Source organism: Ictidomys tridecemlineatus, chromosome 4 (assembly GCF_052094955.1).
Source record: "Ictidomys tridecemlineatus isolate mIctTri1 chromosome 4, mIctTri1.hap1, whole genome shotgun sequence".
Classification (NCBI taxonomy): domain Eukaryota; kingdom Metazoa; phylum Chordata; class Mammalia; order Rodentia; family Sciuridae; genus Ictidomys; species Ictidomys tridecemlineatus.
Genome location: NC_135480.1, coordinates 32935283 through 32960675, shown reverse-complemented (window position 1 = coordinate 32960675; position 25393 = coordinate 32935283). Strand labels below are relative to the sequence as shown.

The 25393-nt window shown below is 32.2% G+C and overlaps 1 protein-coding gene across 2 annotated transcripts in view; it reads right to left on the bottom strand.

The window, feature by feature from the left end:
- Dcdc1 (doublecortin domain containing 1) overlaps positions 1-25393 on the bottom strand; it is a 485491-nt gene that overhangs the window by 449422 nt on the left and 10676 nt on the right. The window contains exon 2 of one of the 2 annotated variants that reach the window (XM_040284557.2): positions 9048-9211. The exons of the other annotated variant lie outside the window; for it this stretch is intronic. Within the exon in view, the coding sequence (XP_040140491.2) occupies positions 9048-9211 (164 nt within the window). The remainder of the gene's footprint in view (positions 1-9047; positions 9212-25393) is intronic. 2 annotated transcript variants of the gene reach the window in all.

The window sequence follows — 25393 nt, the reverse complement described above, 5'->3', positions numbered from 1 at the left end:
TGGAGGTGGACAGAAGTTCTCTTTAACACCTCCAAACATATATTGTGAGAGACATATAGATATATAGATGTCTTCACATAATTCTCCTCACAAAGATAGTTTTTGTCCTTCAGTTTGAAAATTTATCCCATTTACATTTAATATAATGTTCATAGAACTATTCTCTTCACCAAGACAGTCTGTCTTTTTATTGGAAAATATAGTCAATTTGCATAATGTATTTAATATTTAAGTTCATACCCACATCTTACTATAATGGTTAATTTTATCAACTTGACTAGGCCATGGAATGCCTGAATATCTCATGAAATATTATTTCTGGTATGTCAGGGTATTTCCAGGAGAGAGTAACACTTGAATTCATGGATCAAGTAAGGTAGATGGCCCTCCCCAATTCGGGTGGATATCATCCAATCTCTTGAGGACTCAAAAAGCATAGGAACTGAGAATCCATTCAGCTAGCATGTTGCCTTCTCCTGTTATTAACACTCCTGGTTCTCCAGCCTTCAGACTCAGACTGAAAGTTATCATCAGTCCCTGTGGCTCTGCAGCCTTCAAATGACACCACTGGCTTCTTTTTTTTGGCAGGGAGAGGTACCAGAGATTGAACTCAGGGGCACTCAATCACTGAGCCATATCCCCAACCCTATTTGTGTTTTATTTAGAGACAGGGTCTCACTAAATTACTTAGCACCTTTGCTTTTGCTGAGGCTAGCTTTGAACTCACAATCTTCCTGCCTCAGCCTCAAGAGCTGCTGGGATTACAAGTGTGCACCACTATGCAGGGCTGAAATAAACCTCCTTTTAAAAAATATCTATTTACATACCCACCCTGATATTTTCCCATCTATATTAGTTTTGTATTGCCATGTAACAAATGACTTAAAATCAGATCTATTACTATCACAATATTTCTATGGGTCAGGCAGGAGTCATAGCAAAGTTTAGCTGGATCCTTTTAAAACCTGACAAAGTAAAAATCCAGAAATTAGCAGGGGCTGCAACCTCATCTGATGCTTGGGGTCCTCTTCCAAGCTCATTCAGGTTGTTGCCGAAATTCAGTTTCTATCTGCTGCAGAATTCATTGTGACTATCTTTTTTTTTTTTTAAGGCCAGTAGTAGCTAATCTCTCTGATTCCTCTGATCTCTTTTATTTAAATATCTGACTAGATCAGGGCCACTCAAGATAATCTCCCTTTTGATGAACTTAAAGGCAACTGATTATGTACCTTAAATATATCTGCAAAAATCTTTTCCACTTTTCCATAATAATGTATCAAGGAATTGATATCTCCTTATATTTATAGGTCCCACATACACTCAAGAAGAGGGAATTATATGGGGCATGTATACTAGTTGATAGAAATCTTGGGAATCATGTTAAAACTCAGCCTTCCACCTCAGCTATACAGTGATTCAGTTTTATTATCAACTTTTAATATCAAATTGAGATACAGATACTTTATTTTCTGGAAAATTCTAATATAATTTCTTAAGATTAAATTTTGTCATTAGATATTGAGAAGATTAAAAATAATGTTCCCTAATAATAATCATAAATTCTGCATCAGTAGGATTTATTTAATAAAATTATGGGGGATACATTGAGAACATTTAAAGATATCATTAAACTCATTTGATGTATTTACTGTTACTTTTGCTATATACTAGTGATTAAACCTTTGTAACTCAGATATTTCTGAAATAAACATAGCTCCAGTTCCTTCAAATCACAGTACATTAATAAATCTACTTGTAAGTGGAAAAAAGAAAAAGGGAGACAAAAAAGAATGTGCCATGTTCTAACTGTAAATCCAAAGAGAAACTTTCAATGTTCCAAAATGGCAATATTATTAGAAGAAATACTTCTAAAAGTGAATATTTTAAGAGGAAGGGCATTCACTTGGACACAAGTGTTTTTATATATATTTTTTCAAAAACAAAACATCAGGTAGATTACTTCTGAATTATAATTTATGGTTAGTTTGGGGAAAATATTTTAGCAATCTGAATCACTCTTCAGGAATTACAAAAAAGAGCACATATAGTTATGTGCATCTATATGTGTATAAAATGTGTAAATATTCAATAATTTTATATGTGCTCAGAGGAAGGTGAAATAGAACATGTCTAAATTTAATCTTAAAGCAATATTGATAAAACATTTAATTAAAAATTATAGTACTTTAAGTAAATTAATCTTTTATACAGTTTCCATATAGGATACAATGAATGTAATAAATTATAGAATTACAAAGTTGATACATGGATTAAGAGATTAACCAATCTTTTCTCCTTTCAAACAAGGCTGTATCTACATTTGGCTTTTATTATATTCAAAAAGATTATCAGAGACAGATAGCACACATTGTGGAATTTATAACCCCTTTAATATTCCAAGCTAGTATAATGATGCCTACTTTCTTAGGTTTTCATTAAATCTGATTTCATATTTTTGCTTCACAAAGTAACAAATAAGACACGAACTCTAAAAATAAAAGGAAATATGCTTAGGAAAGAGTATAGAAAAATCAGATAAAAAGACCATGATAAGAATTGAGATGACAACTCTTGACAAGGGCAATTCTTTTCATTTTCTCTATTTTAGTAGCATTAGTGAACATAGTGTCTTCTTATAGCAATTGAAGGAAAACTCCTAATAAAGTCATATCATTGGTCTCACTTTCAAGGATTTCTACCAACAAGAGCTGCTTATAGCTTTCCTATAATATCCTTCAGCTATAACTGCAACACACTGCCTCCTATAGTCCTTATCAATATGTCTTTTTACAGATGGTAGTCACTCAGCTAATCTATACTATAACTGTACTTCTTTTAAGAAGAGTTTAACAAATATTAATCTAAATTCAGAACTCACAATTTCTAGACCATCTTCCATAAAAATAATTGTTTAGTGGAGGATCAAATCTTTAACAAATATTAACACATACAAATTCACAATTATTAATCATAACTAAATATGAAGAAAAAGTATTGATTACAGGGAGAAATTCAGGGGTTAGGAACATAGAGAAGGCCTCACCAAAGCTGTTCAAGCTGAGCAGACATGAGAAGAATTAACTCCACCAGATTCTGGTTCTTATTCTATAGCATTACATTCAGTCCTATTAATACACTTATGTACCATTTTGCATACTGCTGTGATAATTTATTTGTTATGTGATTTCATATACAACTCTGCAAGGGTAAGATCCTTGTTTTACATCTCTTACGTAACTCAAAGAAACTCAACTAGCGATTAATATGCAGAAATTATATTTGACAACAATGATATTGTACAGAAATGTGTCACAAAAATGCTATTAGACAAAGAGAGAGGGATACAAAGAAAGGGGGGAGAGAAAAAGAGAGAGAAAGAGAAACAGACCAAATAAGCATAAATTTTTTAAAGAGAGAGAGAGAATTTTTTAATATTTATTTTTTAGTTTTTGGTGGACACAACATCTTTATTTTATTTTTATGTGGTGCTGAGGATTGAACCCAGGGCCCTGCACATGCCAGGCGAGTGCGTTACCGCTTGAGCCACATCCCCAGCCCAAGCATAATTTAAGAATTAAAATACAACAAAATTAAAATAAAAAATTATGTCAGGCAATGCTGGTTAATTATCTAACAGTTATTCTCCCCATTTTTCTTTAGATGCAAAGCCTCAGTTATGTTGTTTAGATGCAAAGCTACTGATATTCCCATGGAAGGTATCCACTGATCAGCCCCAGAGGGCAATGGTGTAAAGCCAAGGATGGTAATTCCATATCCCTTGCCCTGGTAGGTTAAATAATATGCTTATTATCTAATTCTAGCTAATGAGACAAGAAGAGAAGTCTTCTGCAGAATGTTTGTTTCTTTGCCCTAATTTAAAAAAGAGAGAGAGAGAAGTGACCTAATATACATCTTTTCTCAGACATTTGTTGAGTGAACCTATTATGAAGCATTTTGCAAAAAGCATCTAGCCAATATCTGAGGATGGAAGAGAGCAAGATATAAAGAGTCAGTGCTTTTGCTAATACTGCCAAATCACTGGATTTAATTCTAGACTTTATCTCTAAAGTTCTTAGGTGGGATAATGAATCTTCTTCATTTTGAAACTCTTTTTAGTTTTGTGTTACTTTGCACTGATCATGGCCTAACATATAATCAGTTTCTCACTACCTTTATAGAGAAAATTACACTCAATATAATGGATAGTCAATGTTAAATAATTAATAATCTAAATTATATTTGCTTTATTTTTGTTTTATTAAGTCTTTACTAATGTTTAATTAATTATGATGGGATAAAAATGTGAACCAATCTAGTAGTATCTAAAAACTCAACTTTTACTTAAACATTTCACCAGAAATTTCAGTGTAAGCATAGCATAACATAGAGTTTTTATCCTCCCCCTTGCTGAAACACAAAGCATCCTTCATAAATTGAGATTTCTGTGACATAAATCTGCATGTGGCTAATAATACTATTCATAAATAAGAAGTATGGCTACTTTGACAGACCATGGCTCAGTAACAAACACGCAGGTCTAAGTTATCACATAGTTTGGATGTGAATTCAACAGAAGGATAATGACAGTTGCCAAGGATTTGTACTTGCTGTCACTTCATACTAGTGTTGCCTGTCAAAATGTCTCTTTTTCTTATACAGAAGCCATAGAATTTTTATGGATAGCAATTACTTACAATATACAATGAAGTACATCAAATCTAACAACCACTCTTTAGCCTTTCATTATCTGGTAGACTCTTTGTTAAATGTAGTCAACCATTTTCATCTAAAATTATTTATTTATACTGTATATTTGACAAGCATATATTTCTTGCTTTATATTCTAATAGCATTTGAACCTTCCTAAAGAGTTATGTGGCTTTTTTAATATTATCATTTGTAAAACTTGTCTTTATCCTATTACATTTTAATGGTAATTAAACTTTCTAATTGGAATATGTACAAATAAGAAAATAGAAACACAAAGGAAAATGGCCAGAAATATTTTCAATAATGTCACAAATTTGAAATAATGAAATGCAACCAATAAAAGAAATAATCTCATGTTTGATGAATGCAATCTTTTTCAATATCTCTGCAGTACACAAAGCACAAAGACTTCATTAAACTTCATACTGTCCTTTCCTCAACTTGCTTAAACAAATAACTTCCAAAGATATAAATAACTTTCTACAATTTCTCTGATAAAATGTGATTTAAACACCATAGAGAGTAAATAAGTGATAATAAAATTGAGCAATTCTCCACAAATTTTATTTCTAGCATCAAAGAAAATATAATTTTAGTTTAGCCTAGAAATGTTGGTAAAGGTTTTTCAATTGCAGAGCCATCTCAGGTTATGTGAACACATAATATGTCAAATTTTTACTTGCAACTCAATGTCTGGATAACAACCAATGTATTACATTCAAAATACAACCCACACCCCCCCACACACAACACACACACACACACTCCAGATAGAAGGCAGCCAAAAATGCTTGTTAAATTAAACTGGCTTGTTTTTACACACAAAAAAAAATACTAAACAAGAAAAACAATTCCAAAGATTCTTAAAGACCCATGTGAGTATATGATCAGGGGAATAAAACATTCTGCCTAAAGAAATAAAAGAATATTTTTGCATGTGCAAAAGTAAAAAACTAAAAATAAGTTACATCTTAAATCTAAAACTGGGAGAGGATATATTTATATCTTAAATATAAAACTATTATGTTATAATGTCTATAATATAATAGATATTATATATAACATTTTCCAGCAGAAACTTAAATTTTCCAAAAGGAATAATGTTCTAGTCTCATTATTATTTAAGGGAAACAACATGCTACTGTTTAATTTTATAGAGACTTTTTTTAAGTCTTGATGGAAAAAATCAGAAAAAATTATATGAATTAAAGAAAGTGTATGGTTTGGAAACAGTGAAGATATAGCATTGCTTCATTCACTCTTGTCTCCCCTCATTCCCTTCTGCCATCATTCCATGATGAGAATCAACAGCTCACCTTTGAAATGATGAAATCAATAAATTTATACTGTCCTTAGAAAAGGCCATGTTTCCAAATGTTTATATTTGATAAAAAGTCAAATACTCAATCCAATTGCAATACCCAAGATGAGTAAAATGACATGAAATGGGACCAAATAGAGGAGGTGTCATTAATATTCCTGAAATCAAGCTCATCTGTAAAAACTCAGCCCTGATAATCTGCAATAAAAAGTTGTTGGTAGTCACTTTATAACTGATTTAAGTCCTCATTTAATGTACTAGAAGGAATTTCCTCCTCAGGGAAATGTAAGAGTTGGTAATATACTAAGCTGCCAGTAGAATAAGATATACTATAATATTCCATTATAAAAATCATGAAATTACATTTCTTATATGATTGTCAGCTAAAAATCACTAAAAGTATTTTATATGTGGAATAGAAAGATATGTTATTATAATATTTTCTTAACTCTAAAATCAAATTGTCATTTGGAAATCTCCTACTACAGTATTTAAAGATATATTTTATAAATATTGTGGAACCTGTTATGAATAAATAATTGACTTTGCCATCCACATCTCAAAGAATTATTCCCTATTCTGGACCACCTCAGAATACATATTTTCCTATTATTTCCTATTGTTCTTCTTTCTTGGAAGTAGCTACACTTTAGTATTCATCTGATCTCTAAAGGGTAAGTCTTAAAATGAGAGGATCAGACCACATTTACACTTTTGGTGTTAGTTTTCTTTGGCAGTGGGATCCTGGCACAACAGTTTTCACTGTATTACAAGCAAATGTAGATGGAATGACAGCAGAAGAAAAACACTGAAAGAACATGAAAAAGGTAAAAAACAAAAAGAAGGGTTTTTCACAAAAATATAATCAAAGGTAAATTAATAGTATCAGATAATAACATGAAAATACTGGTCACTGTATGACTCTTATAAGTAAATTTAATACAAATGCTTATTTTTTTTTGTCCTGCTCAGGGAATTTAAACCAGTGCCTAATTTTTCAATATTGCAAGCGATCAATTAGTAAAGATGCTTTTATCAGTCATGTTTTTGGGATTTGAACTTGAGGCAGACTATCAAGCCTGTACTTTTCTTACTATAAAATTATCTCAAAAGTGATATATGCTATTATATTCTAATTTAATTTGATGTAACACTTTAAGCATTAAAATTTGGTTATATCATTTCATCGCCAGACAGGAATTATTCTACTAAATTTTTGGATAAGAAGAGTGGAGGGGCTGAGGCTGTAGCTCAGTGGTAGAGTGCCCACCTTGCATATGTGAGGCACTGGTTTCAATCCTCAACACCACATAAAAAAATAAATAAAGAAAGATATTGTTTCAATCTACAACTAATTTTTTTTTTAAAAAAAGAAGAGTGGATACACCATCTAAGGCTAAACTGTTGACTGCAGCAGCTACTAGCTATGTGGCTGCATTTGAAATGTCCAAATTGTTTTTTTTTTGTTTGACATTAGTTTTATTAAATTCTCAAAACAATCCTATGAGACATTTTATTATTTTTCTCTAACTCAAGAGGTTTTTTTGTTTGTTTGTTTGTTTTGTTTTTTTATTTTTTTTTTGGTTGTTCAAAACATTACAAAGCTCTTGACATATCATATTTCATACATTAGATTCAAGTGGGTTATGAACTCCCATTTTTACCCCCAAATACAAATTGCAGAATCACATCGGTTACACAATAAGCAGAATGTGTTAATTAGTGAAGAAAAGCAGAGCTTCTATGATACCAGTAAAGGAAAAACACATTAACTATTTGAATAATTATTTCTCATAAAGAACATAAAAATGGTAGACAAAATGTGGCAAGGAAAACAAAAATGTTTTAACCTCAATCAAGAGAAAAATGCCTTTACTCAGAGAATATTACCTTTCTCTGATAATCATATCAGTACCAATAGAGCTTTCATTGTCATTAGCCTTTATGAACTTGACTTCTTTCAAGATGAAGATTATCATTTTCTTTCCCAAGAAGGTAAAAGATCTCAGAGTATTATCTTCAACATTCTGTTCTAGGTGTATCATAATCAAAGTTGATGGTAACAGGAAATAATGACAGAAAAGAAATTAGAATTCAAACAAATAAATAAAATAATCATGTTGAAATAACAAACTATTAAAAACAGAAGCAGGAAAATATCACATGAAAAGACTGATATATAATAAAAAGGACAAGGACACAAAGTCTGAGTTAGACTGAGAATAAAAAAAATAAAAGAAAGAAAAGGAGAAAGAAACAGAATAAATGAAAGTACATTTAGCTGTCACAGAAAAAAAATAATAAAGTTATTAAAATGAACAAACAAGAGATGGGATGAAAAGTAAATGATAATCATTTTAAGTTGAAAGTTGGAAAAATAAATTATAAAAGCAATAAAAAATCTGAGCAAAGAAACACTATATTAGGATTGACATTTATATAAAGAAATATTTAAAATCTTAGAGAAAAATTTTTCATTGTTTTATTGGGAGGAACATTTTCATGAGTAATTTAGTATCTACAATACAATATCCAAGACAGTGCAGTTAGAGCCAATTGGGTTCAAATCATACCTTTTCCACTTATTAGTGTGAGTCTAGTTAACTCTCTATGACTTTATCTTTTCATTGATAAAACAGAGATGTTTAGAATACTATCTGCCTATTTTCCTCTTAGGGTTGTTTTGAGAACAAAATTGAAAAAATGCAGGTGAAGAGCTAAGCAGTGGGGATTGATACATAACAAATATTAGCTGCCATTATTGATATAATTATTATTATATGTTCAAATCAGTCTCCACAAATAATTCATGTTTATTGATCATTTATCTTTTTTCTTCCCATCAAGAAATTGGGGACTGTAACCTAGACAACAATCTCCATAGCTCATCCCATCTTCACGTTACCATTTATATCACTTTAACCAAATACCAAATAAATATTTACATAGATAACTTCCTATAAGCACACTTAACTTATTTAAAATTCAGTTTAAGTTGATAAAATCATATTCATACCCTGGTATGTCATTCAAAATATATGTGTAAATTGGGTCCATAGTATTCCCATGCAAGGCGTCTACAGGATTGCTTTGTTGTGATTCCTCCACCACTTTAGTCAAGGGAGATAAAGGAGAGTGCGACAGTGTTTCCCAGTGATCATCTGCTTCTATTCTTGCCATCTGCAGTTAAGAATTATGAAGAATGATAGTTAATTTAAAATGTAAAATCCTCTTGGATTTCAAATTGAGGGTAAACATTAGTATCAATCTACTTGTCATCATGTTCTAGACTGTATAGCAATCATTAAGTGTAAAATTACACTAGAAATTAACAGTGATAAGAACTTAAAGAAAAATATGATTCTAAGTGTATTAATGGTATAATCCCACTTAAGAAATAAAAATTGCTGGGCTGGGTACCTTGCGTTTAATCCCTAACACCACAAAATATATGCTAATTTCTTGTAAAGTCTTTTAGCTTTGGCTGGTTTTTAAAATACTGCTTATATAAGCAATTTTATATGAGAAATATGTTACTAAAAAACCCAGCACAATAAAATTTATTTATTTTGCCCTTCCTCCTGATTCTGAAATGATTCTCAATTTATGCAGCCTTGGCTTCCATGCCATGAAATAAGTATATACATAGATGGCCAATCAAAGTGCCCCATTGCCCAGACACAAAGATTGGTAAATCAAAGTCCTGATGAGGAAAAAATGATTGTCAACTTCGAGAACAATATAAACCTCCACCACTGAGAATGAAACCAAAACAGATGAGAGCAAATGTGGGAGAGGGACAGAGAAAGCCAGAGAGAGTCCTGATAACAACATCTGAGTCCCCAAAACCATTTATAAAAAGCAACCCATATCTCCTGAGTTTCCTACAGTTTCTTACTTCTTTCTTTTTGCTTGAATTAAATTGAGTTGGAATTTTTATATTTGTAGCCTAGAAATCTCTTACATAATATACACAAACTCTAGTATCTTAAGACCAAAATAATATATTCTTAAGAAATAATATCCCAGAATATTATCTATCAGTTCCTTTCCAGGACTGCTTGGTTAAATTCCCTGCCTCTTTCAAGTTTTTTCCTAGATGCTACCATCTCAATGATACCTAATGCTGACAACCTTATTTAAAGCTGGTGTTTCCTTTACTATATAATCATGCACTAACAATACTGATTTAAAAACTACAAAATCTTATCTCTGATGTAGTTCATTAAGGCAGTGAGGAGGTGTTCCAATATAAAATGACATACCAGAACTAAGGAAAAGATATTACTTTTAAGGTAATAACAATATCACTTTTACCTTTTTTACTGGTGTTCTAAAATAAAAGCATTCATTCATGTTCTGATTATTTATTGAGGATATATAATATATCTGGTATTTTTCTAAGTACTTGGAATTCTTCAATAAACAAACAGGGAGAAAAAAAGTGCTCTGTGCAGCTTACACTCTAGTGGGAACAGATAACAAATAATAAACACAACAAATAAATAAACTATATAGACATCAGAAGATGGAAAATGATACTGGAAAATTGATGAAGGTAAAGTTATATTGGGAGTGTGAGAGTAAAGGAAACACCAACTTTAAATAAGGTTGTCAGCATAGGTATCATTGAGGTGGTAGCACCTTGGTAAAGACTTGAAAGAGGGAGGGACAACAAAGCAGACAACAAAGGAAGAGTGAGAAGGCCCTAGTTGGAATATAACTGGCATGTGTAAAGAAAAGTAGATAAATGGATGATCAAACGGGAATGTAGTTGAGAAAAGTTAGAAAAGTGATGGAGAATATGGAGATAATATAGGCTATTGCAGGATTTCATTGGGACTTTGAGAAAATTAGAAAACCCATAAATATTGTTTATAAAATAATTTTGGCTGCTTTTAAAATACTGCATCAAATATATCAAATAACTAACTACATTGTAATGTCTTGGCACATCTATATATTAATATTTTATAATACTTGTCTAAATTCTTTGTGACAAAAACTGTCAATTGTCTGACAATATTCATTTCTTCCTTAACTTTTAACCAAAGCATAGAGCTGCCTAAAATAAAAACTAGCAGAATGGCAGTTATTAAGAACACAAACAATATAAAATGCTGAAGAGGATGTGAAGAAAAAGCCACATTTTTACACTGCTAGTGAGATTATAGATGAATACTACCACTATGGAAATCAGTATGGAGGTTCCTCAAAAGACTAAGAATGGAACAAGCATATAACCCAGCTATATCACTCCTTGGTATTTACCATATGGAATTAATGTCATCATACTAATGTGATACGAACATACCCATGTTTATAGCAGCATAATTTACAATAGCCAAACTAAAATCCACCAATGGGAAAATGGACAAAGAAAATGTCCATAAAGAAAAATGAAATTGTGTCATTTGTAGGAAAACTGATGTAACTTGAGAATATTATGTTAAGCAAAATAAGCCAAACTTACATAGAGAGGAAAAAGGGAAAGAAAGATGGAGGAGGGTTAATTTTCTGTGTTTCTTATGGCTGTGTAGGGATAAATGAACATGTTCTAACCAATGACAAATTAATGAAAATGAACAGCATGAGTGTTTTGCACTAGGTTTTCCTTCTCTTTGCAAACAAGAATGAAGACATAATGGCTGTCTCTGGATTGGTCACCTTTAATTTTAATATGATGCTAGGGAAGAAGGACATGCTCAAGGATAGAAGGGGTTTAAATCTCAGACAATCATTGAGTACCACACCAACCCTGGACAACTTACCTTCAGACTTTTTAAAAATATTTTTTTAGTTGTTGATGGACCCTTATTTTAATCATATATTTATATGCAGTGCTGAGAATCAGGCCCAGTGCCTCACATGCGAGGCAAGCACTCTACCACTGAGCCACAACCACAGCCCACCTTCAGACTTTAAAATAAGAAATAAACCTGTACCTTTTCAAAAGAGTCTTACTTTGGGTCTCTGTTACATACAGTTGAACCTATTCCTGAAATTCTTGATATTATCTTGGACTAAGCTGCTTTCAAGAACCAAAAAATATGTGGTATCAACTTAGAGCACAGAAATGTAGAGACATTGTAGGACAGCTTGAAATATAAATTTAACTCAGAGTTCAGTAATTTGGGGCTTTGGGCCTTGTAGGTTTGAAGGATATTGCTATATTCAAAACTGAACAATTTAAAGTAGCACTCTAAAGCAGCATCTTTGGAGATAAGATTGGGGCTCCAGCCTTTTAAAATTATTTTCCTCTAAGAATTCTGTGTTACTCAATAAAAAAAAAAGCAGCTGAAGCAGATCACATTAAGGTTTGTTGTATTTGGAAGTTTTACATTCATGACTAAAAGCAAAGATATTTTGTTGGTTAAAGGGTAGGATTGTGGAGGAAACTGTTAGGTGTTCTTTAAAATCTGTTTTCTTCTTTATAAATTATAGACATAGAATATGCAGCTAAAGCCCTGTGCCTTTTTGGTATAGTAACATCACCATTTGACCAAGTTCTGGTCAGCTGAAGGTAAGCAGAACAGGTACATGTGACTTCTAGGATTGGTCACTTTTATCCTTCCTTGTGCCTGAAATGTGGTCAGCTAAAAACTGGAACAGCCATGTAGGATCTGGAAAGGATCTTCTGTGACTTTGGGAATAGAAGGTACTCATAGCAGAATAAGAAGATGAAAGCATCTTAAAGCAGCATGCAGCCTTCCAGACTTTTATATGACCTAGAAATAGTCCTTTTCCTTACTATTCTTTAATATTAATTTTTCTTAACCTCCTATATATCCTGTTTATCCCCTCCCAGTCACCACACCTTTGTTCATGCTATTCTTACACTGTGAAAGATTTAGAAGACTAGAAAGCAACTTGTTATAATGAAATGGACTTCTTTGTTCCATTTTCCAAAGTTCATGCTTTACTTGGTTGATTATTTAAAATTAAGAAAAAATTTTCCTATGTGTTCTGATCAGATTTGTGACCTCCCTGCCACCCCCCCCCCAATTTTCAAGAATACAAGTAATGCTAAATGTTGGTGAGGATGTGGGGGAAATGGTACACTCATGTTGTTGGTGGGACTGGAAATTGGTGCAACCACTCTGGAAAGCAGAATGGATATTCCTCAAAAAACTAGGAATGGAACACCATTTGATTCAGTTATCTCACTCCTCTGTATATATCCAAAGAATTTAAAATCAGCATACTAAAGTGACACAGTCATATCAATGTTTAAATTACTATACATACTAAATTTACATACTAAATTCACAATAGCTAAGCTATGGAGCCAATCTAAGTGCCCTTCAACAAATGAATGGATAAAGAAATTGCAGTAGATATACACAATGCAGTATTACTCAGCCATAAAGAAGAATAAATAACTTCACGACTTTTCCTGGTAAACAGATGGATCTGGACAGTATTGTGCTAAATGAAATAAGCCAATCCCCAAACAACCAAAGGTTGAATGTCCTTTCTGATATGTGGAAGCTAACTCACAATAAGGGAGGGGGAGATGGAAGTTCAGAGGAGCAGACAAAAAGTAATGATAGGAAGGGAAGTGGATAAGAAAAGGAAAGACAGTGGAATGAATCTGACATAAATTTCCTTTGTTCATATGTGAATGTTTCATAGTGAATTTCACCATAATTTACGTCCACAAGAAATTAATTTTAAAAAAATCTGTGGGTAAATGGCAGAAAGCTAAGAGAGGGAATGGAGCAGAGGTGAGAAGGGGAAGGAAAAGAAGGGTTATTGGGGACTGAATTAGAACAAGATATATTCCATGCTTTTATAAGTATGTCAAAATGGATTCCATTTATAACTAAAAAGAACCAAAAAATGTTTATGAACCCTGAAATTCTTCTGTCAAACTAATCCTCAATGTAATAGTATTAAGTCAGGCCTTTGGGGAGAAATTATTAAATCATGAGAATAGGCCCCTTATGAAACGGATTAGCACTCTATCAAAGATACTCCAGAGAGCTAGCTAGCTCCTTTTCACAATGGAAGGAAACACTGAGAAAGTATCATCTATGAGGAAGAAGGTCCTCACCAGACACTGTTAGTGCCTTGCTTTAGACCTCCCAGCTTCCAGAATTATAAGAAATAAGTTTCCACTCCTTACAAAAGTTACCCATTTAAGGCATTTTGTTATAGCAAATAGACTAAGATACTAATAGACTAAGATACTATGAAAACATTGATCAGTTTTCCTGCCTCACCATAAATTCAACAATATATGAAGTATATATCCAATAATATTAGTTAACATGCATTTGATTCTATAAGAGCTAAAATCTGTCTGTTCTGAGTGTTTATCTCAGTACCCGGCACATAGTAGGTTTGCAATAAACATTTGTTAAATAAAGAAATATGGAAAATCGTACTTCAGATGCTAAGAACACATGTATCCACCTTTGAAACACTAGAAATATAGGAGATGGGTTCCTTATCTAACTAAAGTAGACAAAGTTCAGAAAAATTTCAGTGTTAATTCTCTAATTGATCTAATAATTTATTATCCAAACCGGGTCAGTCCTAGGCAAATAAAAATGTAAAGTCACATATTCATATATAACATCCTTTTTTACATTAGAAGATATCATTCTATATGTATAGCTGCACATGTAACTATGAGACCCAACAAAGTTTAACTTATTTGATTTAGATTTATTATTTGTTGCTTTTTAGAGAAGGCATCAAAAATTCTCTGTCTTCATCTTGATGGGAAGATGTTTTCCTCTTCAAGGAAGAATAAAAGGTGTTTCTTCTTGTTAGCTCCATTTTCAAAGGAAAGTAGTCTTACCTATTTTGAAGATCTGGTTTTCCTTTGATGATACATGGGCCTTTTTTCACTTTCGAAAACTGGGCCTAATTTGCTTTCAAGTTAAATTGCTAGATTTCTCAAGATATAAAAAAGACTAGCAAGAATTGGTCCATAAAAACAAATGTACCCTAGCATAACAACTCTAGGATAGTGATATCATAAAGGAAAATGGCCGTGTAAGGTGCAAGTGTTTGTATGTGTGTGTGTGTGTGTGTGTGTGTGTGTGTGTGTGTGTGTGTGAGAGAGAGAGAGGGGCGAGAAGAGGGGGGACTAGATTTTCAAGGCGAGGCACTGTGAGCTGTGAGTTGAGGGACCCAGTGAAGGGTACTTCAGTTGAACACAATACTGAAGGAATTGATTTATCCTGTGATAGCTAATTTTATGTGCCAACTCAACTGGACTATGGTACCCAAATATTTGATCAAACATTATTCTGAGCATTTTCTGTGGTGTTTTTTTTAATGAGATTAACATTCCAGTGGGTGGAATTTGCATAAAGCAGTACCCTCCATAATATGGGCGAGCTCCATCTAATAAGTTAAAGGTCCTACTAGAACAAAGACTGACCTCTCCTGAATAAGATAGAATCTATCAGAGGATTGTCTTTGGCCTTGAACCTCAACTCTTCCCTTAGTGTCTAGCCTGCCAGACTATTCCACCAGATTTTAGACTCACCAAGCCTCCACAATCATGAAAGTCAGATCTTAAAAATTCTCTTTCCCCTAAACACACACACACACCACCACCACCACCACCACCACCACCACCACCACCACCATCTATTGGTTCTGTTTCTTTAGAGAATCCTAACATGTCCTCTCTTTCAAAGACCATGCAAAATTACAAGGCTATGTTGAAACTCAAGTCCATAAGACTTCTGGAAGCAAGGACCAGTAGAATCAGTCAGACAATAGATGCAGTGAGACCATAAGAGATGCAATGGTTTAAATATTTGTTTCTTCCTAGACTTGTATAATTAAAATTTAAGTACCATTGTAACAATCTTAAGAAGTGATTAGGCACAAGGGCTCTGCTATCATAAGTGGATTAATGCCATTATCATAAGAGTAGTTTCCTTACAAATGGATGAGTTTGGCTCCCTTTGGTCTGTCTGTCTCTCTTTCACTGCCTCCTTGCTCTTCCACCTGTCATGGGATGATGCAGCAAGAAGGCCTTCACCAGATGCCAGCTCCTCAAACTAGAACTTCCTAGCCTCCAGAAATGAGGAAATAAATTTCTGTTTTTTATAAATTACCCACTCAGTGATCCTTTTTGCAATAGCAGAAGCATCAACAATACCAGAAGCACCAACAAAGTCAATGATGCCAGGGCTCTTCCTCATTTGAGAGAGGGCAGTTGGAGGACTTCCCTTCTGAGCTACAATGAATTTCTAAGATTCTTGATAATTCACAGAAGATGGGAAGTTTAAAGAGTATGATGTTACACTTGCTGTTAATTAAATTTATGGAAAAAACAAAAGAAATATAACACTGCTTAAAGTATTATGGAAGAACTCATACCTCTTTAACATAAGAGAAGGACATGTCTTTCTCTGCCATTTTCCAGGAATGTGACCCTGAGTATCACAACCTAAGTCTCAGTTTTCTCAGCAGGATGGTTATTATGATTAAATAAAATGATGAAGGTAAAAGCATTCAGCACAGTGTTTGGCACATGATAGATGTTCAATAAATGTTAAATGAATATGAAATTCTAGACCAAATAATTAAAAGTATCTCTCTTTATAGAATAGTAAGAGAAGGTGCTTTTCCCTGCCCAGAGCCCTCTGATACTTCCACTAGAGATCAAGGGTTGTTGACATTTAAATTCTTGCTCACCCTTGAAGCTTCTGAGGGCTGCTGATCAACCGTTAAGAACCCTTGCACCCTTGAATTCTTTCATAAGTTGAGTCCCTCATAATTGGAAAATAAGTGAAAATCCACCTGTGTATAGCAAGGCAAAATTACTTTAAAGAATAAATCATCTCACAGAATGAAACCTTTGACTGTGCAGGTGTATTTATTATACAATCCAATTATTTAAAAATAAAATTGCACCTAACTATTGAGAAATATCTCTTGAGATATAGCGATAGTTTTACTTTTTACTTATGCTTGATTATATTCCTAATTTTCAACAAAAGAGGGAATAATTTTAGTGATGGATGCATTTTTCCTCCTGAAAAACAGTTTAAGGATGTTTTTAGTAGAGTGAGTTATGTAAGTGTGAAATTATTATGATTATGAAATTCAATATTTCTTCCACATTGTTATATAAAAACAGTGTCATCCTCACTACAAGTGGAACATATTCACAGATTAGGTAGAGAATTAAGACTATAATAAGTAGAGAATTCAGAATACAGTAAGGTTTCAGATAACATTCCCATATATTACTAATTAAATGAGAACTAATTGTCAATTAGAAATTAAAGAAATAAAATGTGTTAATTTTAGCTTGATGATAAATATTGTAGAATTTTAACAGAGTGCAGGTAAAGGCATTGACTTACATTTTATTAATGCAAACACACTTTATTCAGTGTCACAATGAAAAATCCCCCTTTTTACCTCCTATTTCTTAACAATTTTACATGAATATGAACTACCCTCTCACGTGTATCTATAAATCTTCTCCATCATTTTTTAATAAGAGACACTTGATTAAAAGTGGTTATGAGCCCGGACTCTGAAGCCCGAGTGTCTGTCTAGATTTGCATCCCTGTATCCTACCTTCTAGCTACGTCAGTGAACAAGTCACATAGCCTCTTTGTGCTTCAGTTTCTTCATCTGTGTAAAATGGGAATAAGAATAGTTCTTAGCTCATAAAATTAATGTACTTGACCAAGTACTTGTCAGCTACTGAAGTACAGTGTCTTGGTGGTCTTCAAGTTGGACCATCAAGTAGCATTAACAATGTGATCACAACATGGGCAATAGACCTAAATAGACATTTCTCAAAAGAAGACATACAAATGGCCAACAGGTATGTGAAAAAATACTCAAAATCACTAATCAATAAGAAAATGCAAATTAACAACACAAGATATCATGTCACCCAGTGAAAATGGCTATTATCAAAAAGACTAAAGATAAACACTGGCAAGGATGAGGAGAGAGGAGAAGCCTTTCACAGTATTGGCAGATAATGTAAATTGATGCACCATTATGGAAAAGAGTATTGGGGTTCCTCAAAAAATTAAATAGAACTTCCATATGATATGATCCAGCAATCCCATTGCTGAATATATATCCAAAGGAAATGAAAACAGTATGTTGAAGAGTCATTTGTTTATTGCAGCACTATTTGTAATAGTAAAGAAATGCAAACAAACTAAGTGTCCATCAGCTGATGAATAAATAAAGAAATGCAGCACATATACACAACAGAATATAATTCAACCATAAAAAAATGAAATCCTGTCATTTGCAATGACATGTATGAAACTGGAGATCATTATGTTAAGTAAAATAAGCTAGGCACAGAAAGACAATCAGTTCATGTGGAATACAAAAAAGTTTATCTCACAGAAGTTGAAAGTAGAAATGGTGTTACCAAGAGGCCGGGGAGAATAGGGAGGGGGAGAAATGGAGATCAATGGGTACTAAATTACAGTTAGATAGGACTAAAAAGTTCTGGTGTGCTATTGCACAATAGGATGACTATAGATAACAATAATGTACTATATATTTCAAAAATAAAAAAGGATTTTTAATATTTTACCATAAAGAAATGATGAGGAGATAGATGTTTAATCTGACTTGAACATTACACAATATATACGATTTGAAATATCATACAGTACCCCATTAATATAATTTTTATGTATCATAACATTTTAATTAAAAAGTATTTAAATTGGAAAAAACGTTTGGGAGATTGATGATGAAGTTCTAGGCTCTCAAATTAGTTATTTTTCCTGTTGAAATTTCAATAATAAAATTTTGTCTTGCTTATTTTAATAACTAATCATAAAGTTATACAAACTAAATGTCCTAAGTATAGTTATCTAAGTTTGCCTTATCCCATGATAAGGCAAACTTAGATAACTAGATTTCCCAGAAGAAATTCTTGCATATTTTCATCACTTTATTATCCTGTCATTTACTGTTTTTATAAACATATTAAGTTTACTTAAACAAGTCATCTTTGTGGCTCTCCAAATGTGTTTTCCCTAAAACCACTTTGATAATTCCTGTTCCCATCATTCATCCATTCAACCATCAAACTATTTAACAAGTGCCAACTATTTCCAGATTTAAACTAAAAAGGACAGTGGATTAATGTTGAACAAAACAATATTGTTTCATGGGATGGGGGTATAGCTCAGTGGTAGAATGCTTGCCTAGCATGCATGAGGAACTGGGTTCTATCCCCAGAACAGGAAAAAAAATTTCCTTACTTGTATTTTCATCATAATGAATATAATCACAACATTAATTAACTTGTATTAGTAAAAGCAATTTAAAGACTAGACTTATTATAGAAATGCCCATATGAAGATTTTAAAGTGTATAAAAAAATAAAATCCCTTACAATCTTCTTTCCTTGGAGTTAGCTACTATTATAGTTTTTGAATATTTGTATTTAGACTTTCAGCTAAATTTTATAGTCTTTCTTTAAATAAAGGTGCAATCCTATGTATTTAATATACATCTGGATTCACTTAGTGAGAATATTTCATTTTATTGACTATTTGTGGAGAACATAATATTTTATTACTTGTTTAATATTCTGGTTATTGTTTCAAATGCTTCCTATTATAAAATAAAGCTGTGGTTCTTGTATACATTTTGTTGACCATACCATTGACTAGAGAAGTTCTAGAAGTTAAATTCCTAGATCACAATCATAGGGCTGCTGATGTGTATCTCCAAATTGAATTGCTTTTTATAAATGCATCAATTTCTAAAACTATAAGAAATGTTATATGAAAGCCCATCCAATAGCACCTATAAGTGAATTAAAATGTTTTCTTAACTTTCTAATTTTATAATAATTTTTGAAAAAATATTCTAAAATTGGTAGTGAAAATTTAATTTTTAAAATTATCATTATTCAACTTTTAAAACCATATCAATGGGAGGAACTCAAAGAGATAATCGGTGAGAATTATAAGGATTTTGAATTATTTTAATTCTGCTTAGAAAAACATTTAATTAAAGGAAGAAATTCCTAAAATTATAATATATATGTTAAACTTCTAGGTATTTAAGTTCAAAATATCTAATTAGCCCAATGTCCCCTTTCCCATATACTTATGAGAACATATCCAATTATCTTGAAAAAGGCAATTAAAATTACTATTAATAATCTTAATACTAAGATGTGTTATAATTCATTTGATAATTAAATTTCCCACAAAGATACTGTCAACATAAACTGTGAAACTGTAGATCCATCCTGTTTACAAGTATCAAAGACAATATGCTCACTGTTCTGTTGTACTTAAATGCTGTATTGCAGTTTTTCTTAACAGGTAATACGTGACATGAAACATGTCTGATTTTATGCTTCAGAGCTTCCATTCTGATGTTTAATATTAAAAATTATATTTACGCATCACACATGTCAGGAAATGATTTAAATAATTAGACTAAGAAAAATAACAGCAACCAGGCCTTTAATTTCAAACATAAAATATAAATCTTTTGTTTGTAGTTGTTAAAACAATGATGAATCAGAAACACAAACTATTTACATTTTCTGACTTATGAAGCTAGCATTAAGCATTTTGTTTAAGTGTTCAGATTTTGTATTTCCAGAAATGTTATAAATCAAAATATAAAGTCATAAAAATAGGAAAAGACGTAAGTCTATATTTCAAGATTAAATCATGAATTTTAAGTCATTATTTCTAGTATTTATTCTAATTTTTATAACAAGGAAGATAAATGAAATTATTCAATTTTAAAAGCATATTTCAAGAAAAAGTACCATTTAAATGAAGTTGAAGTTTATATTATCTGTTGTTACTTTTTTCAAAAATATGCATTAGAATAAATATTTTTCTAAACCCCAAAGTAAATACAATACATCATTTTGGCATATTTATATCTTTGAAAAGGTGTTCTAAATCTTAGACAACATAAATACTAAGTAGTGAGGTGGTTGCCATAGTAACAGTAAATAGGAACATAAAAATACATGTAATTTTTCAACTATATTCACTGTTTTCTTAAATATGCATATTATTCCACTCTTGCTTTATTTCCCTTTTTAGAAAGAAAAACATGCAATTCTTCAGAAATAAATGATTATCATGTAGCAATGGAAAAGGCTCAAAAAAGTTTTTAAATAGTACATGGGAAATCCTAAGGTTTTTGTGTCAATTTTTCAAAATGAAGCCAGGAAAAAGAAGTCCTCTCTCTATATATTCCTTTAATGGACAGTATTCTTTAAGTAGGGTAAAAGCACATAAACTTCTTTTTCTCCCAAGCATGAAATCCCCCTCCCCCCCCTTTTTTTTTTGCTTAAGTTTATTATTTGCATGCATAAAATGCAGCACTTGACCTTGGAAAGCCAGAAGCCTGTGGATGAAAAGAAGCAGAAGAAGTTTAATCTAGGAGCTACTACTTAAATAAATGATCTGAGAATCTTAAACTAATTTAAAAGAGTTCTTTCCTTTCTCCTCTTCCCTTAATAAAATACAATTTTCTTATAGGTGCCCTAAGAGACACAGTAAACATACTATAAAAAAGTCTTCTGAATTTTATACTTAAGAGGGTTTAACACATATTTTATAGGGCTGGAGAGAGAAGCAACTATGTGAGACATGATGTGAAATTTGAAATCTACTGAAAGGTTCTGGGGTAAGCTACCCAAAATAGAACAGAAAAAATTACTCAACCATTACTGGAAAACAAATGTTACAAATCTAATTACATAAATTTGGACTTCTGATTTGTTTCAATAATAATTATTATATAAAATTCTCCTGGGGTGAAATTTAAACATTTTAAAAGATCACTCTCCAGGAAGGGTGCCAAATGTGAGGTGACAAAATAGTGCTTTAGAGCTCACCTTGTGCTCATTCCTTGATAAAGAAGCCACATGCTGTAATAGCTAACAATTGACTAGACTGCAAGAGGAAAAACAATTAGAAATATCATCATGCATATGCATGCTCCTATTTATTTCTATTGAAGGGAAATCATTTATTTATGCAAATAATGACGGACATAAATAATTGTCATCATGATTTTACTGAGCATAGATGCTCCAATGAAAAAAAATTAACAAATACAATAGTCCCCTTTGTTATCAGAGGCTACATTCCAAGACTCCCAATGAATGCTTAAAAGTGCAGATAGTAGCAAATACTATATGTACTATTTTTCATATATATGAAAAAAATGTGTGTGTTTATTGTATACACAGAAATTTAATGTCTTTCCATCTTATCTAACCACTTATGCATCTTAACTCACCATTTATGCATCATGGCTAGAACTTTTGTAGTTTAAACTGTGACAGCAAAAGTAACATGAAATTCTATTTCCTTCTTCAGTTTCACAAATGGAAGATTCATTCTTACCACAGATTTTAGAAGCTCAGCTTATGATTTATTTTCTTTCTTTAAACAGTCAATAATTTCACTTTTGCACCTAAAAGTAGCACTTTAATGACTTCTCTTTGCATATCTGAGTTTCCAGCATCATTTATTAAATATAAGCACTGCAATATCACCATGACAATCAAAAGGGCTGCTCAGAGACTAATGGGTGGGTAATGTATACAGCATGGATACACTGGACAAAGGGATGATTCATGCCCAGAGTTGGAAAGCATGATATTTCATCACCCTATCAGATGGTGTGCAATTTCTGTTTATGTCTGGAACTTTTCATCTAAAAATAAAAATACCATAGCAAAAATCACTGCACTCAATGAACTCATGATTAGATACCACAACAACATAATAGCTTTAGACCATTAAGCTTTCAATACATACAACTTTGAAACTGAATTAGTCATAGTGTTCCACATATTGGGAAGTATAACTTAATTTCCTAATTATGATGTGCAATTCAATCACAAAACAAATATTTGTCTCTTAAAATTAATTTGAGAGTTAATTTAATAATATGTCTGATTCAATAAATCCTTGGAGAAGTCTTATAACTACTATATAAGCTACCTTTATTATTCTAAAACAAATACTCAAAATCTGTGATGACCTAAAATTAAAGGTAAAAAGTTATACATCCTTCCAGGAATGAGGGGGAAATGGTTCCATCCTCACTGCCATTGGCATGTAGAATTGTTTGACTCAATCCTGTGGATTACAGTTCTCATTTTGTCAGCTAGGAAATATAGTTAGAATGACTATTTCATTCACATAGTATTCTTTGACACAATCTTTTTAGTCTCTATTTTCTACCAGTTTCTTTTTCTACAACCCCTGCTTTCACTCTCAAATTTATGTGCACCTATAACTTGTATTTGTAATGTATTGTTTCTTTATTTGATAATATAATTTCTCAATTTAGCAAATTTGACTTGTAAACTAAGGAAGAACCATCTCCTCACATTTTTTACAATCTTGTCGAGGTCTTATTGATTCAATTATAGGCAACACAAATTAGAAACCAGTATTTTTCAAATTTTTCATCCAAGTATAAAGAGGTGGCCTTATCTAATACATGAACTGTCAGCACAGCCCAAAGTGGCCTGCCACAAATAAGACACTGAAATATAATTCTTTACCTTAAATATTCAAGAAGTAAAATTTCATTTTACTTGATAAAACATCTGTGTTGATATTAATAAAAAATAGTTTCAACAGATGGTTTTCATTTGGTAACAAGCCACAGGCAGGCAATAAACACAAAGCATGCCTGATCTAGATGTTGGTGGTACTACTCAAATAATGTGACCCATTAGCTTCAGTTTTCCTCAGGATGAAGAAACATGATCTGTTAGAACCTGATGATTTCCAAAAAATCAAACTGCTTTTCACAGCTTTAGTTAATATTTTTCTTAAATGCCTTGTTCTTAGGATAATTTATAGCTTAAAGTCTGATGTTTGATATTTACTTGCAATTCTTTGATTATAATCCTAACACCCACTAATTAGTAAGACTAAACATCCAAGCATAAACAGAATAAGTTCAGCGAACTGCTTGACATGTTGAGGCACCATTTGAGATAATCTGATCTCCTTTTAATACTGAGTAATAGTGAGAAAATTATTCAGTTTTCAGAGCCCAGTATAAATAACAATATCTAAGACTTTGAGTCCTAGAATTAGATAATAATTCTCTGAGAAGTACTTATAAACTTTTTTATTGAAGGGATAGTTTATTTACACTTTAATAAGTCCAAAGAATAAATTAAGATACAAGTTAAATTTTATGACTATTCACATAGCATAGCATAAAATAGGTGACTTAAACAATGTAACTACTACATAAAAAAGAATATGATCTTTTTATTCCTCTTTCCTCCCACTCCTTTTTAATTATTTCTTTATGCTTTCATAAGATTAAAATGATGAGAAAATATACATGGAGACTGGAAAAAAGGAAAACATACCCCTTTAAAATAAGGGGGAAATGATTTTGGTAATTAGACAGCTTAGTTTAACCTGGAAATATGGAATAACAAATTAACCAACCAATTAGTAACACCAAGAAGCACATAAAACACTGGGAAACAACATAATATCTTAAGATCCAAATATGCCAGATGAACTTAGTATATTCCTATGATGGAATGACAGGTCATATTATTATTTGAGATGTGAGCAGTGTAATTTCAATGTTGTAAGCCTTTTCACTCCATTCCCCAAATCAGTAGAAAGAATTACTTAGAAAGAAAGGAATCTAAAAATAAACTGTTTGACTTCCTGTCCTCAGCCAATGGCTGTTGACCCATCTCCTTTCTTTGGAGGATACGTTTTAGAATTCTTGAGTTAATGCCTTTATTAATGGCTGCTAGTAAGGAATCCTGGCCTTCTTTATGATTTAGCATCATCACATCAGGTCTTTCAGATCTCTTGAATTTTTTTAAAAATTAGTTTCCTTAATTTTCTTTCCAGTCTGTTGAACTTTCTTTTCCTTATGGATCTTAAAAGACTTGGGGATTCAACCAAATGCTATTGTTCCAGGACAAGACATAAACCCAATTTAGGCAGAAATTTCTAGAGGAAAAGAGAATGCTTTATGAATGAATTAAAAGCATCTTCTACAGTTAGCGATGGGATGGTGATTGTGTTAGTCAACTCTTAATCACTGTGACTAAAATACCTGACAAGAAAACTTAAAAGACTAAAAGTTTATTTGGGGCTCATGATTTCAGAGGTTCAGTCCATGGTTGGCCAACTCCACTAATTCCATCACTTTGGGCCTGAAGTAAGGCAGGTCATCATGATGGAAGGGCAGCAATAGAGGAAAGCTGCTTACCTCATATCAGACAGGAAGCAGAGAGAGCGGGGAGGAACCACAGGAAAGATGTACTATTCGAGGGCACACCCCCAGTAACCTACTTCCCCTAGCTATGCCCCATCTGCCTACAGTTACCACCTAGTC